This window comes from Ammospiza nelsoni, chromosome 6, assembly GCF_027579445.1.
Source record: "Ammospiza nelsoni isolate bAmmNel1 chromosome 6, bAmmNel1.pri, whole genome shotgun sequence".
In the NCBI taxonomy this organism is placed as follows: Eukaryota; Metazoa; Chordata; class Aves; order Passeriformes; family Passerellidae; genus Ammospiza; species Ammospiza nelsoni.
In genome coordinates this window covers 33,466,990-33,484,138 of record NC_080638.1, presented here as the reverse complement: position 1 = coordinate 33,484,138, position 17,149 = coordinate 33,466,990, and the positions used below count along the sequence as shown (strand labels likewise).

General features: G+C 33.7%; 1 protein-coding gene across 1 annotated transcript in view; it reads left to right on the top strand.

Moving 5' to 3' along the window:
- The window catches only part of RYR3 (ryanodine receptor 3), a 190,089-nt gene that overhangs the window by 44,284 nt on the left and 128,656 nt on the right, over positions 1-17,149 (top strand). The window contains exons 4-10 of the mRNA XM_059474635.1: positions 1,310-1,384; positions 2,364-2,442; positions 4,824-4,936; positions 5,277-5,376; positions 8,531-8,624; positions 12,337-12,411; positions 13,265-13,421. Coding sequence (XP_059330618.1) covers positions 1,310-1,384; positions 2,364-2,442; positions 4,824-4,936; positions 5,277-5,376; positions 8,531-8,624; positions 12,337-12,411; positions 13,265-13,421 — 693 coding nt within the window. The remainder of the gene's footprint in view (positions 1-1,309; positions 1,385-2,363; positions 2,443-4,823; positions 4,937-5,276; positions 5,377-8,530; positions 8,625-12,336; positions 12,412-13,264; positions 13,422-17,149) is intronic.

Below are 17,149 nucleotides of genomic sequence, written 5' to 3'. Positions count from 1 at the left end.
TTTAAATTTAGGTACAACCCATTGAGGAAACTGTAATAGGAACACAGCAGTTCATACTAAAAGCAAGACTGAAATAAAAGATTATTTGCTTTTCAGACTAAATTTAGTTTGAACCCGAGTTCTGCTGCTAGTTTCAGATTTTTCTAGAGAAAGACTGTAGATTATTCAATTTGGAGGCATTGTTGTGTTGGTTTGGTTGTGTTGTTTTCTTCTTTTGTTTTTTATTTTTATAAGTCAAACTTGCAAGTGATTAATTTAAAAACTTTCACTAATAAAATAGCAGAAGGGTTTCATTGCTTGTTCTCAGTATTCATGTACTTGTTGCAAACTGAATACATGTAATTTTCTTTTGACAACCTGTTTGTAATTACAATTGACTTTTTTGCGAACTATTTCCTTTTTAATTTAAATAAAAGTTTTAATGTATAAAAGAGGTGTTATAGTCACTGCTGCATACTTTTCCAGTTTTCTTCACCAAACAGTTACAAGTTTCTGCAGGATTAAAAGAAGTTTATATGAATGGCATGTTTTGAATAAGCTTGGCAGTAGTTTAACTTATGTATTGTTCACAGCATGTAAAACCATTTGCCTACACATGTATAACCATTATTTGAGCTCTTGGAATATCCTTTAATTATCTTTGTCTCTTTCAAATGAATCCAAGGATGAGAACTGGCCTTAAATGCCATCCAAAAGGAGCATAAAAGAAATTTGTTCTAAAGGAAGCAAAGGGAAAAATCCAGTTTTGCTTCTCCCTGTCTTGTCATAGTTTTACATATTCAAAATTAATAACGGTACTTGGTTGAAACTGTGGTTGCAGTTGCTTTAATGAATCTGAATTATGTTAAAGATTAATATTAGCAAGTAGATATTCTCAGTATATGCTTAAACTATTTTGGGCAGTAAGCGTGTTATTTTCTCTTTCAGATTTCAGTTTCTGTATATATATATGTATTTATGTTGTTATTTTTTTTTAATGCCTGCATGAAGTTTATAAGAAAGGTAAGTGGTATCTTATTTAACTTAAAATATGTTTTTGGAAATGCTGTGTTTTACCAAATCATAATAAAAATCAGGTAACAATAAAAGTTCTTTGTCAAAAACCAATATTTTTTCCTTTGGCAGATATTTGGCTATTGTTGTATCGACTTCATTATTATTATTTTTTCCCCAGTGTGTTCATTTCATAATTTGTTGGAATATTTGCACTCCTTCCTTGAACTGCCACAGCTCTTCATGTTGTTGTGTAGTTCTGATCATGGTGCACTCAGAGCAGTGGTGTTCTGACCTTCTCCATCCTGTTCTGCAGGCAGCCCAAGGGGGTGGCCACCGGACCCTGCTGTACGGCCACGCCATACTGCTTCGACATTCCTTCAGCGAAATGGTAAGTGAGTAGCATGAGTAGCATGAATGAGAAATGTCTTTTCACCAAAATAAAAAACCTAAAAATTTGGAATAATGCTCTTTCCAAGCTATCTTCTGTGCTAGATGAGAAAGAAGTTAATAACTTGTGGTGTCTCAACCCAATAGAATTGTTTAAATTCATATTCTTGATTTAACTCAGAATTGCAGTTGAAAAGCTCCTAAAATCTATCATTTCTGCGTCTTTAAGGAATCTTTAACTTCCATTAGCAAGAACTTCTACAGCAAATTAATTTGTTCTGATATATGTTATTTTCTCCCCCATCATATTTTATAAGATAAGATATTCCATTTGGCATACCGTATTTTCCATGGATTATGTCCACGAAGATGTTGTCTTCAGGCTGCCTTGTATAAATTTCATCATACTATATTCTACAACTGAAAAATTTCAGCTGTTTTGTATCTTTGACCTACTAGGACCCATGTAAATACACCTAATACAAGGCAGAAGAAATGAGAAGTCAGGAAAACACTTTCCCTCCTTTTTCCTGTACTAGAAAACGCCACATTAATCTTGAAATGCTACATTAATCTTCTATGTTGCTTATGTTTATGAACCTTGAAAATTGTAGTTGCCTTGATATACCAGAGCTGCAAGTATAATTATTACCTTTTGGTATGTTTTTAATGTTTTCATGAATCAAACTTATTATGATAGGGTTGTAATTAGATGTTTGCCTGTTCCTATCTGATGAGCTGTATGAAACTTCAGAAGGTAGAAGCTAAATTGCACAGCTGAAGTGGAAATGTGCTGCAGTGGAAAAGGATTTTGATGTTTAAAGTTCAGGAAGAGCTTCTGTTTGAATAACAACATCATCTTTAACTCATTAAAAAATTAAATATGATAGTAAGACGAAGTAATGTGAATGTATTAATTTGGCATGTATGTTAATGGATACTGTTGGGATTTTGTTTACAATAATATCACTGTTTTGCAGTATTTGACATGTTTAACATCATCAAGATCCCAGACAGATAAACTTGCATTTGATGTGGGATTACGAGAAAATGCAGCAGGTATGGCAAGTTATTTTTGAAGGAGACTGAGTTACCCATTTCTGGTTTTAGAAGAGACATTGTGTTTAATGCAACTGTAAGCTTATGAATGGGATCTTTCTGTGTTCATCAGAAAAAAGGTGACTGAAAGAAATGACTGTTAGTATTAATGTGAGAGAGTCTTGCAATTAAACTGACTTAACACAGCTGCAATTAAATGCATTATAATGGTCAAAGTAAAATATTTCTGTTGAATAAAACAAATTTGATGCTTTTGTTTAGGTTTTTTTTTTTTTGTTTTCACACTTAGAGTACAGAAAAGCCATATACTGGTGTATTCACAATATACATTGTAACCAGGTAAGAAAAGAAATTCGCAACTTGTAGTGCAGGAAACCAGAAAATATGTAGTGAACACACTGCTAAAAGAGCTGGATAGAAATACATTTGTAATATGGACAAACCAATAATGGGACAAAGTGAAGGAGATACAACACAAACAGGACATTATGATAAAGATTTAAAATCTAATTAGTGTATTTCTGGGAGTACTGCCATTACCATTACTGCTGATGGAAATATAGTGGAAAAAAAATTGTGCTTCCATGAAAGTACATAAAAATTATGAGTTGCCACTGGAGTTATACTAAATAAATTTAAAGGTAACTTAGCCACAAAGAGCCAGAAATAGACTTTAATGCTGCTGTGTATGTAGTGCTCATGGTTACTGAAAGTTATGAGTACTCCTCAGAAAGTAACAGGTGACTCTGTAATAATCAGGCCCATTCATGTGTCTTGAAGGGAAGATCTAAGTATCTGTATACACACTTCATTCATGTAAAGCTCAAATAATGAAATGCTGTTTGTGTTAATATAAATCTGGGTTTTCTATTGTTTTTTCATTCTTTTGAAAATTAAAATCAAATAGACTAATTGATGATGGAGAGGCACTGGCAGTGTAGGTGTTAAAACCTTTGTACATCATAATCTTTGAACCTGTTCAGGTGACTCTCTACAAAATTTGTCTTTTGAATGAGTGAGGTTTGTCTTTCAGTTGTTTATAGCCATACAGAAGGTTGCTTTAGACAGATAGTAGCAGCCTGCTACTTGGCTGTCTTTGATTGTTGCCTTAGATGGAGAAAATTTTCTTTAGGAATATTGAGAAAAGGAATGTATGTGATAAAAGGAATATGTGTGTTTAATCGCTACTAAAATAGTTTCAGTGAAATCTGTTTTTAAAATTTTATAACTTTTTTTTAGAATTATTGTACATATATCTGGTTCTATCTATGAGGTTTTATAACAAGTATATGTAGTTGTTTAATTGATATTTGCTTAACTGTACATACACAAGAAAACCCATGTACACATAAGTAAGATTAACAAAAGCTTAATTGTGTTTCTGCACAGAGGGCTTGTCTGGAAAGCTCATAAACTGAGTACTATAATATTATTTTCCCTTGCTCTACTCCCTCACCTATGAAACTGCTAATGAATCAGTTTCTGCTACAGGAAGTCTTCTTCATGTAGCAGAGGGAAAAGCCATTGGCTGTAAAAAATTATTCCCTTTGAAGATTTTGCATTTTATGTCTGTATGGATGTAACTTCTATTTATTGTCTTCACTATAATTAGTTTGACAACCTTCAGGTTTTGTTTTAAGGAGGTTTTACATGCAATATCCTAATCAATCAAACAAATTTTTCTACTTTGATTCTACCAAATTGCCCTTTATTTTTTTCCCACTTCTTTTTTTTTTTTTTCCCCCACTTTGTCTGGTAAGAAAGTTTTATTCAACTTGTTTTCTTCAAGGTCTTATCTTTCACACTCTGAAGAGTGTGAAATTGTGAAATGAACTAGGTAATCTTCTCAGAATGTGTGTGTGTGTGTGTGTGTGTGTGTGTGTATGTGTGTGTAACCTGGATCTTACGTTTCATATGTAGGAAACGTTCTATGGTTGGCTTGGCTATTTTGTATGGTCTGTAGGGCTAATGGAACTGCTTCTAGGTTTGTTATGCTATGTGATACAGAAGGTTAGGAATGAAATATGACAATTAAACAAAAGAAGTTACAAAAAGTGATAAATAAGACCAAGGTAGGTGTCAGCAATTTCCTGGTAAGGACAGTCTCCAAGGGAGAGCAGTTCTGAGTAGTGTTTTGTAAACAATCCCTTTAGAAGTACTTGAAAAGGGAAATATCATATATGGAAAAGATTATATGACAAAATTTTCAAGCAAAAAGAAAACACCAAAAATTATTGAAAATAGAAACGATGTTGTTTTATAAGGTGAATGTCTTATAAGGCAATTTTTATAATTATATTTTAGTGATGTATAAAGATATACTTAGATTTCTTGGGAGTTGTCTGTTTTGGAGACCCTTGATTAGTGCCTCTGTCATTTAGGTGAGGCATGCTGGTGGACAATACACCCTGCTTCTAAGCAAAGGTCAGAAGGTGAAAAAGTTCGAATAGGTGATGACCTTATCCTGGTCAGCGTGTCCTCTGAGAGATACCTGGTGAGTTTGTTTCTTTAGATAGTGGTCAAATAGTGGGAAAATACAAAGTTCTGTGGGGATATAAGGAGATTGGTTGGAATTCTTATGAATTATTTTTGTCTAATCTATGGAGTAATGTCTCATTGTAATGCATTTTTATTTTTCCACACTGAAAGGGGGCTGTGTGTGTGTGAAGCAAGACTGCTTCCATGCTTTTTCCCCAAATTTTAGAATAATACTAATTTTAGAAGAAATTTGTATATTTCATTTATGATACATTCTCTTCTGTTTATAAATTAACATACTAAAAATTCTAAGTGCATAATTTTCATTGTTTCCTGTTACCATTGTCTTGTTTCAGCATCTCTCCGTGTCAAATGGAAATATTCAGGTGGATGCCTCCTTTATGCAGACACTATGGAATGTACATCCTATATGTTCAGGAAGCAGTATTACAGAAGGTTTGCCATTTTATTTAGACATGTATATAAATTAGACTAATTTGTATGCTTTTGATAAAGAGGAAAGTTAAAAAAACAAATTCCCCTCAGAATGTCAACCAAACAGTTTAAAGAAAATAAAGAAAAGCTAAATGAGTGCTGTAAGTTTAGAGTAACAAACCTTTAAAAGCTGCATGATCAATGAAGGCTTAGTTTAATTTGGGGGAGTAGGAGCTGCAGAATAACTAAAGCCAGAAAACTTAGGTTTTTGCATACAGTTTTCCTAAATACTGTTCTCCCACTACAGACAAAACAGAAGAGACATGAAGGTACAGGCAAAATGAAAAGCAGTTTTCTCAAAGTTCCTATTTCAGTCTCTTAGTTCTGCTTTTTACAGACATTTCCCTAACATCCCAACATTCAGACATGCATCCTTACTGTATTATCTTGTTCAGCCTAAATCCTACACCACAGGGTCAGGATTTCTTTTGGGAAATTTTATGGCACTTCATGGTCATGTTTGAGTCATTGACCATGTTTGTCATGGTCACCTTATTCTGAGAAATGTCTTGTTCTCTACTGAAAGTCTGGTTCACTCAGTATCTCTCCTTATTTTGGTGCCACAGTTTGTCATTAACACTGTTGTAGCAAACACTGTGCTTCACCTTTGCCATTCTCTATTCCAAGTTTCAGCACTCAACATCCACAAACAATGTCTTGAAGTTAGGATCATTTTGCGTCACTTATCTGTAAAACTCAGCATTTTTGATATACTAGTATACAATAACATAGGACATTAACGGAGCTTTAAGGGAACTGAGAGAAATATCCCACTTCCCTTGGATCAGCTACAGTAAGTCTTGATAGAAGATGACTTACCCTGGTGCTAGGCTTAATTTAGTAGTCATTTTTTTTAATCTATGGTTGGGTTTTTCTAACCCCAAGTGGTTTAAATCAGCATATCACAGTATTTCTGTGCACTGGCCCATAAGAAACCTGTCTCAGAGTGTTAGGTTTAAATTTTAAAATCACATGGGATATGGATTTGCTTGTAATACTTTCTGATTGCTTTGGCATGCTGGAGTTTGATATTTAAAAATGGCTGTCTGGAGGCCTATCCTTGTAGGTCAGAAATAGAACAGGGATCAACCCTCAAAAAGCCTGAGTTTTTTCGGCCTTTACAGGTAAAACAAAAAGAAGCAAAGAGAAAAGCCATCCTACAGCAAAGTTTAAAACTTGTAACATATGAAAAATATGAGCTACACAGAGAGATCATGGAAGACCAGAGGTATATTTTAGATTTCTGTACCTGAAGAGATTTGCAGCTAAACTTTCTAGGAGCTTACAGAATTAGAGTAATTGAGGTTGGAAAGGATCTGGTCCAAGCCACTGTCCGGCTGATCCACTAGAACATGTTGCCTAGGAATATATTTAGACAGGTTTGGACTCTCTTCAGAGGCGAATACTTCACAACATGCCTGGGCAACCTGTGCCAGTGCTCAGGCACATTCCCAATGAAAAAGTGTTTCCCGATGTTCAGACCCTACAATGTTTCACTGTGGGCCCATTGCCTCTGGTTCCATCACTGGGCACAGCAGGAGAGATTTGATCTCATAGTCTACATTGATAAGATCCCTCCAGAGCCTCCTTTCCCTTCCTTTCCCTTCCTTTCCCTTCCTTTTCCTTCCTTTCCCTTCCTTTCCCTTCCTTTCCCTTCCTTTCCCTTCCCTTCCCTTCCCTTCCCTTCCCTTCCCTTCCCTTCCCTTCCCTTCCCTTCCCTTCCCTTCCCTTCCCTTCCCTTCCCTTCCCTTCCCTTCCCTTCCCTTCCCTTCCCTTCCCTTCCCTTCCCTTCCCTTCCCTTCCCTTCCCTTCCCTTCCCTTCCCTTCCCTTCCCTTCCCTTCCCTTCCCTTCCCTTCCCTTCCCTTCCCTTCCCTTCCCTTCCCTTCCCTTCCCTTCCCTTCCCGTGTGATACACACCAGCTCTTAATCATCTTAATGGCCTTTTGCTGTATTTGGCACTCTTATACTGAGTGGCCCAAAATTATTTGCATAATCCAAAATACTGTAATTTTAAAAAAAGTTTGGGTGAATAAGAAGAGAAGTAGATTTTTCTGTGTGTCAATCAATTTTTTCTCAACTACTTAGGCTTTGGTTTTATATACATTCTCAGAATGGTTTATGTGAGAGATGGTCATATGTCAAAAGACATAGCAGTCTAGCTCAAGAGGAATGAAGAGAGAGAGAGTGGGATTTCCTGAGTCTAAAACTGGATTAGGAAATAGACAATGCTGTTTCTGTGATATTTGTAAAGCCATCAAGAAAACATAAATAACAGGAAAGTACATTTCCCCCATTATTTCTTTGCTTTGACTTTTATATTAATTGGCAAGATGGTAACTGTTAGTTACAGTTTTCCTCATTTACAAAATCAAATTTATGTTGAATCAGCTGCACAGTATGAAAGCTCCCCTCTACTCTTTCTCCTTAGCGTGTGCTCCTTTAAAAGGCAGTACCTTCACTTACAAGGTCAGAATGGTTTGGACTAGGATGTGATGAGTCATCCTCCTACACCTTCTTTGTCTTTTCATTTTTGATGTGAGGCAGAGTGCCTGGTTTTGACCTGTACTCTTTGTGTTAAATGGGTTGGAAAGTTAGCTTCCATTAAACTTAATCTTCAGATCTGCAAAGTGTTTTTCTGTCCTCTGTTTCCTGCTGCAGCTGTGCGCCTTTGATTTTGACAAAAATCATAAATTTCAGAAAAAAACAATGACAGTATGAAACTGCTTTGTATTGAAATAATTTAAACTGTATTAAGGATGAGGAAACTATGGTATTATCTATTTGGCTTTTACTTAATGCATTTAATTATCAAAGCCATAATTGGTTTTGTTGTTTTAAAGAAGGTTTTAACTTCCTTTTCTGTCTCAGAATCCAAATTTGAGTTTTAAATGTTAAAAGTTTTTGTTTTGTTTTGTTTTAATTTTCAGAAGAATTATTTTTTTTAAGATACTAAAAGTAGTATGTTAACACGTTAATTTTTTTCTTGTTTAGATTTAGTTTTGAGTGAAAATTTGGAAAATAGATCTTATCTGGGTCTTGAATTTTTTAAACTTTTATGGGGGTGTTAATTCATTCATAGTCAATGTTTTAGCTTGTAAATGAGCTTCTTTTTCAGGATATCTTCTTGGTGGGCATGTAGTACGTTTTTTCCATGGCCATGATGAGTGCTTGACGATTCCATCTACAGACCAGAATGATTCACAGCACAAGTAAGTGATGGTGCATTTTTTTAATATTTCCTTCTTTCAGAAAAGAAACAGGATGTCAGTTGAATTTCAGGTTAGGTAGATCTAACACTCTTTACAGCAGTCTGTAATTAGGCAGTGACATTGTACAAGAAATTGAGACCTACTAAGCTGAAAATCTGTCATGAGTTCTTTCATTGTTGAAATTTAAGTAGTTGATTCTCACTGATATTTCATCCTGTTATATTGCTTGTCTCTAGTTCATACTGCTACAAGTAGAGGTAAGAAAGTGTTAGCAGGAAGATGGTAATGTGAAAAAAAAATCCATGAAAAATCTCTGTAAGTTTGGCCTCTGCAATAACTTTCATATTTTATATATAATTTGCACCTTTTTTTGCAAATTCTAAGCTTTCTCTTTTTTGATTAACATATTAAAAAATTACATCATACTAGCTAGACTAAACTACTTTTTTATTGAACTTCTATTTACGGATATCATCTATTATGTTGATTTATTATTTGAATTCTTCTGTATTTTAAAAATTTTTCGTTAATCAGAAGCAAAGCAAACTAGTAATTTTGCTGCGCAAACCTGCTAGCTTTAAAATAATCTTAAAGAAATAAGATCTTTCTACCTATTGTGGCAAATAAGTTATGCTTTAGGTAATGTGATACCACAAGTAACATTGAACTATGTCAGGTAAACTTGTCAGCTCTAAATTTGCCATGTTTACATTTCTGAGGAGTAAAAATGTCTCCAAGTCCTAAAGAGAACCTAAACTTAAAACCAGAAAAATTCACTGTGTGAATTTTTTGTGGCTGTTTTCTTCATATGTGTAAAGAAAAAGAAAAAATATTTTGACCGTGTATGAAAATGTAAACCTAGTATAAAAACAGTGGCAGATATGTTATGTTGCATTTAGACTTATTTTATAAAGGACGTGTTTTAAAAAGGTTAAAATAGATGCTGAGATGTTTCAGTGTGTTCAGAAATGCTGCTCTCTGCTACTTCTCTTGCTTATTTGGAAGTCAGATATAGCTAATATTAAAACTAATTGTAACAACCTATTCTCCAGTGTGATGTGATTCTTTGTGTAGAGTTGATGTGTATTGTTACTGCTTTAAGATTTTCTTCCATGTTTTTTATGCTAAGTAAATAAAAGGGTAAAATTAAAATGTATATCTGTATGAATGAAATCTATATATTTGTAATCCCAAAATTGGAAAAATTGTGAATGCTGTATTGAACATTTTCAAAAGTGTGATAGTGATAGGTGACTTGAAGTTGTCCTGTCTTTTGGCTTTATGAGCTGTGTAATAGATATACGGCCAAGTTTTTATTGTGTCATAGTTGTAGGAGTTATGTTTACATTATCAAAACAAAATGAAAATACAAAAAACCCCCAAATAGTAATAAGAATAGCAGAGAGAGATGTAGAAAATGGTTGTGTTTGTTTCTATCTCTTTACTTAATCAGTTCTATACATTTCATTAGGAATGTTAAATAAGTTAAGTTAGATGAGAGTAAAGATTTCTCTTCATAAAACAAAAATCTTATTTTTGAACATTTCTGTAAATAAGGCTCTTTAACAATTCACATAGAGACTATTCTCTGACAAGAATCCTAAAGTCTTTTTTTGCAGGCCAAATGGAAATACTTGGGGTGGACATATTGGACATCACAAAGGTTAGCTTGGCAAGAAAAAAAACAGATGGGTACATGGAATCAATTAGATGAAAATAATGTTGTTGGGAAAAGGCAGCAATTTTTTTTTACATGCAGCTCTGTTACCCAAAGAGCAGGTCACTAATTCTAGTCCAGCATTGCACATAGAGAAAGCTGGAAAAAGAGATGAATTTTTAAAAGTATAGAAATCTAAAGTGTAAGAGATGAAGAGAGACTATGACTATATCAGGTGAACTGAGCTGTCTCTGTGATACTGAACTACACCATGACAGTCCTTTAGAGACAGAATGGTTGTGTTGGGCCAAGGAGATGTGAAGGAGGTCAGAGAGAGTGGAAATTAATACATAGTTTTGAGCTTAGCTAGGATTTAGAGTCTGCCAAAAGTAAAATCAGTAAGGTCAGTGGGACTAGAGACATAGAATGAAAATGGAGAGCTCTAGATATTTATTATGCATTCAGTATATTCAGAGAATCATGTAACAGCTCAGGTTGGAAATGACCTTGAAAGATCAAATTCATAGAGACTGGAAATTAAGATGAGTTGAAAGGTAGCGATTTTTTTGTTTATTTTTATTCTAGAGTACCAATAGATTTTCATGCAAGATAAGATATGTAGGGAGTTTTACTACCTTTACTATGAGGAATATTTATTCTTATTCTTCTGGTGAACTAACATTTTTGAAATATTTGATATCACATCTGTGCCCTTAAATGTGACTCCTAAATAAAGTAGAGGTGAAAATACAAGTCCACCATCTTATAAAGCTGTTGGGTGCAAATGATTAGCCAATGCTCCATTATGCTTTGTGATTTGTCCAGGATTTAATTTGTTTTGCTCAGGAAAGAGACCCTTAAATGTTCTCAGTAGAAGAAAATATGTAGAAATACTTGCTCAGATATGAAAAACAAAACTTTTGTTTCAAAAGTTGATTTTCAGGTCCATTGTCACATAAGAACAATACTAAACAGCTTTTTAAAAATTTTTTGCCTACTAGCCGTCAAAAATAGGAAAATAATTTGACAATTTGAAAATCTGCATTTCAAACTTTAATCCAGCTATTTAACAGCTAGATTGTGACATCTTTATGCATGCATTTGCTGTATTCAGTCAAGTTTGCCAGAGCAGGAAGGCAGATTTTAAATTCCCTTGCTGCGCATTTTTTCAGACACTTAACTATCATAGAAGGTCCAGTTTCTGTGCATGCTAGGGTGGATTAGTCCTTCTCAGAGAAATAACATGTAAGAAAGCTTTTGGTAGACATTCAGACCTTTCCTATTTTCCATTATATTTCCTATACTCATTATAAATGAGAAAGTATATACAAATTCTGGTGATTTGGTGACAAGACATGAATGTTTATTAAAAACATTAAAAACTTCCTGTTAACAGGGCTAATCCACCATAGTTTTTCTTTGCTTGTACTTGATTATTGAGTGAAATATTATTTGCTGAACTAGAACACGTTACCAATCCTCAGCTATAGTTCAAGAAAACTAAATTATAGTAAAGGCTTAAGCCTCTCACTTCCTGTTTTTATTTCTCTGAATGCATTATCAATTTTGTGAGGATTACAATACAGAATTTTTGTTATCACCACAATTTCTGGCCCTTTAATAAGAAACAAAAAAAAATTTTGGAATGAAGTCTCTGATGTTGTGTTCTCATTGTTTTCATCTGAAAATGTATCTCTTTATTTTAAAATATGGTATGTATTTAAAACCATTAGTATTGTAGATTAATATCTTGAGAACTGTAGGAATTACATATTTTTATGCCTGATTAAATGGCAGGAATGGTTTCCCAGCCACTTTCAAGGCTAGGCATTTTATCAGCTCTTGAGAGAGACTACCTTAATGGAAACAATCTAATTTACCTGGGACATTTGGTTTATTTATCATAGTTTCACTGAGGAGTAGGAATCTTCTGTGCATTCAATGACATTTATTTACTGGGGGAAAAGTAGTGAGTCATGTACAGTTTCCAGAGAAGTTGTAAATACTATATAAGCACAAATAAACATAAGATGGCCTTCTGAATCTTTTCTGTAGGAAAGTATTTTATGAAACTGGAGGAGCTGGCATTCGAGCAAGATCATTGTGGAGAGTAGAACCCCTTCGAATAAGGTTAGCAACTTTTTGTTATATTTTGGTTAGCAACTTTTGTTATATTAATAGAAATTTGATTGTTACAGACCCTTAATACAGAATATATATTTGCCACACTTTATGATATGTGTTAGTAGGCTCTTTGTCAATAATAAAAAGCAATGTACTGTGATAGAATAGATTTTTTTCTGTTTCCCATATCAAAAGCAGCACTACGTATGAGATATGTGTACTTAAAGCATCCCTTCTTTCCAAAAGCAAAATGCATTCCTAGTTTTACTGGGAGTTTTATAAGCATGAGTGGAAATAAGAGCAATAATACCTACCCCTTCTGTATTTCTTGTTTTTTGGGGGTTTGTTAAAGATTATCTCCTTCCTATGTGATTATATGTCTGTTATTTCCCTGCAAGTGAAATTTCAATATATCTCATAAGAGTATGTGTGGTCCTTGATGGCCATCTGAACTATATGTTTTACCCTTAGTGTTTTTGTAAGTGAAATACGCTCATAACTAACACAGATGTAGCATGTCAAGTCCCCACTTACGTTTAATTTTAGTCAGTCAACTAAAATACAGTAGTTGATTTACACATGTAGGATTTTTTATGGGCACCATATGTAACACCCTGATAAGATGGAGAGGGGGTAGAAACAAAAAGACAGAAGCCATACTCCTTTCCAGGGTTCCCTTTGCAAATGAATTAACAGTTTTGCATCTGATTTAATGCAAGTATTGCAATCAGAACCAAAAAACGAATATATATATATATATATATATAGCATACTCTATTTTCTGAACATCCTTTAAAACCTAAAGAAAAAATTCTAGTTCTACTTACTTCAACTATTTTTTGATGTCTCTTATGTTTAGCTGGAGTGGAAGTAACATCAGATGGGGGCAGCCTTTTCGTCTTCGACACATTACAACGGGAAAATACTTGGCTCTGAATGAGGATGAAGGAGTAGTAATATTAGACAGAGAAAAATCAGACACAGCATCCACAGCCTTTTGTTTTAGAGCAACAAAGGTAAATAAAAACAATGCAAATTTGTTCTGAATGTGGAGCACTCAAACACTAAATCTGAATTGTTTCAACAATGGTATAAATTACTTGTAATTTTTAAAATGAAGTTAATGATAGAGATTGTGCATTTAAAGTCAAATGTGTCAAGAATAACAAAGGTTTCATGGAGGAAAAATAAGGGTGATTGACAAACTTTAGAATAAACTAAACTGTAGCCAGTTTTAAAAAGTAGATTAAACCCAAATACAGTGCAAGATATGGTAGTTTAATGTGAATACTTTAATAATTATAGAATTATTTTAGTTGGATAGAATCTCATTAGAGTGTTACATGTTCCAGCTCTATCTGTCATAATTGAATTCAATTTAATTCATTTCACTTGCTATTTTTTATGCAGTGTGCTGATAAGAACTGAACTCAATCAAATTTTTCCTAAATGTAAGGCAAATATGGCAGTGATTTCTAAACCATATGTTTTCAAATTATGCTCTTTAGTGAGCTGCTAATTGCATGTTATTAGCTTTTTCATTATTTCCAGCTGGAAAAACATTACAAGGGAGAGAAAATGAAGAATGGTTATGGAGGTAGGCAAAATTAATAACTTTTTTTTTCCCCAGGATGTGAAAAGTTTTACAATCAAAGATGATGAAAAGTTTTTATGTTCTTTCATGATTTTACTTATAAATAGTTGCCATAGCTGTTACAATGGAGTTTATTTTTAACTAAAAAAGCACTAAATTTTCCACATAATTCTGAATGCTATATGATCATTAAGAAAAAAGAAATCCCAAAGTGAGTCTTTAAAACTAGTTATAGCTAGATAAAATATAACAGTAAGAGTCTTGACAAATGCTAGACTTTTGTTAGTATAATAAGTCAAATACTTCTTTTTAACATCTTAAAAATATCAATGTTTATTAGTGTGACTGTATATGATATTTCATGAATTTTTATTTTGACCAATTAAAATAATTGAAAAACTATCAGGAAATTTTATTAGATTGCTTAGATTTACTTACAACATAGTTTTTCATTTTTTATTCAGTGTAAAGGCTATGCACTATAGATTGTACATATGATGTTATGCTGGAGCATTTATTACAGATGTAATTTTTTGCCATTATTGCAAAGTCATTGGTAAGAATGGTGAGTATCACAGGAGTGCCACAGTTGCTGGTTAAATATTGAGTTAAAATTCCTCTGATATACTCACTGCCTAACTGGACACCAGCTGTCCCGCTGTTTTCCAATATTTTAATTTATGCCTATAAATGTATATGTAAATTTACATGAGTAAATTTACATGAATAAATTTAAATGAGTATGTAAATTTAGTGGTTATGTATGCACATTCATAAAATTATTTATGTTATGTTGAGTAAACATGCCTGATTTTCTTACTCTTTTAGTTGAGGTCTGCTTCAAAGGCACACTAGTGAAATTAAGTGCAGTGCCCAAAATGACTAAGCTGAAGTACAGTAGTAATTGATTATGCATGCCTACCATATTTATACATAATATGGTTGTTAATGTAAATTTTTATATTAAATCCAAGCTCAGTGTCTCATCATCATGTCTCATTTGTGCTGTCCTATACAGAAAATAATTTTTTTACCTCATGATAGGGTATGAATTTGGTGCCAAGAAAATAATTGTTATTTATTGTCTGGGCACGTAAGACCTACACTCTCCCATGAGTGGAGACATTAGTGTTTCCAGGTGAGGGGAGTAAGCAGTGGTAACTTTTTCTGAAGAAAGAAAGGTGATGTTTGGGAAGGGAATAAACCCCAAAGATTGACTTGGACTGTAAGAAGAAAATGGCTCTTAAAGCAAAGTGCTGCTTGCACACAGACTGAGGGGAAAAAGGACCATAGATGTAATAGATAGACTAGAAATATATATATACATATATATACATGCAGGTGATTTTATCTTAATTTCTGCATATAGGTACTTGTAAACATTTTACTGGTTCATTATCTCAATGAAGAAACCTTTTCATTCGCATGTATCTTTACATGGCATGAATGCAGGGAAATTTCAAGGTATCTGTCTAATGTCTTCATTCCGGCTGTGTACAGATTCTTAAAAATAGGGTGCTGGATATCTGTCTGTTGACAGCACTCCATCCCTTAGACTAGTAGAATAATTCTGATTGACAAGGACCTTGGGCAGCCATCTAGTTCAGCCTTTTGCTCCAGGTAGGGTCAACACCAGTTCAGACCAGGTTGCTTACAAGAAGCATTGCTGCTGAGTATCCAAAAGGAAATGAAACATTTCTTTGTTGTGGTATTCTTTCCAGTTTGGAAGCCAGCAAAAGGGTTCTGTAAAAAAAAAAAAATAGCTTTGCCAGAAAGCAGAGCTCTGTGGATAGATATACAAATCCTCAAGGCTACCCAGGAGCATGTAACACATGAATTAAATAAAGTCTTATTTTCCAGCAGTTGTTATAGAGACCCTCTTGTTGAAAAAGCACCTTCTTCCTCAATGCTGTTATATTCCACTTCAGCAATCTTGTGTGTTCCTTGCTTGTCCAAACCCATGATTGCATTCATAGTGTATTTTCTTTCACTGTTTTTTTCTTTTGATGGAGAACACTGGAAATTGAAACACTAATTTTAAATTAAAAAATTCAGATTAGAGCTTACCTTAACATTTTTTTACTAACTAAGAAAAGAAGGGAAGTTTAAAAAAAGTTAAGGTGTAGGCTAAAGAACATTATGGTGCTAATTTCATTGAAAATAACATATGTAATACATGCCTGTTTTGCTTCCTAATTGCTGCAAACTAAACTTACAAGCATCAGAAATTGATGGACCACCTCCCCCTCCAAATTATATCTTATATTGTTTTTAATATAGAGCTTACATTTGACCAAGTTTTAAAATGTCAACCTTTGTATTTTAAGGCAGCAGATCTGTAATGCCTTGTGACAACAGAGACAGCAGTTTCTCTACACCAGATGGAATCCTGTTTTGAAATGGGATGTTCTCATTCCAGCACAGTACTTGGCTCAGTATACACTGCTGAGGAGAGTCTTGGGTCTGCTTACAAATTTCCTTGAGACTAAGCACAGTGGAAACAAGAGCATATTTAAAAATAATTGTTTATTTTAATTTGTGTAGCCCAGAATTTATATTTGAGATTTCATATTTTATTTTTGTGATGGTAGGTACAATTGACAATTAACAAGTTATTGCTATAGTCTTGGTAAGTAACATTCTGACACATTAAAAAGTCATAGATGACTCATGCAGAAGGATTTGATATCATTTTAATATTACTGCCAACATGTAGCGGTCTTAGGGACTCAACATGGCATTAGGGTGTCGTAATAGTATGGTAGTAATCATAAAGTTTAATTTGGTTTTGTGATCATAGGAATTGCAAGGGCCTTTACCTACGTTTGTCTCTAAAAGTTCCAGTACTTATTTTTAAGTTAATATTTCATAATTATATTTTCCTAGTAAGCACTGCATTTCAAATGCAGTATTAAACCCTTGTTTTCTACTTATTTTTTATGGGAAGAGAAAATAAAAGATGAAATGAAATTTGTTTTTTTTTTCTTGTCTACTGGAATGTACAAATGTATAAAGCAAAGTATACAGAGTACAATAATGCCACTAGCAAGCTCTTATATCTGTAGACCTTTTATCTTATTCTTTTGTTGTATTGGAGTATCTATGGCTATACTTTTAGCACAATAACAGTGTGGTATATCAAAAGACAAA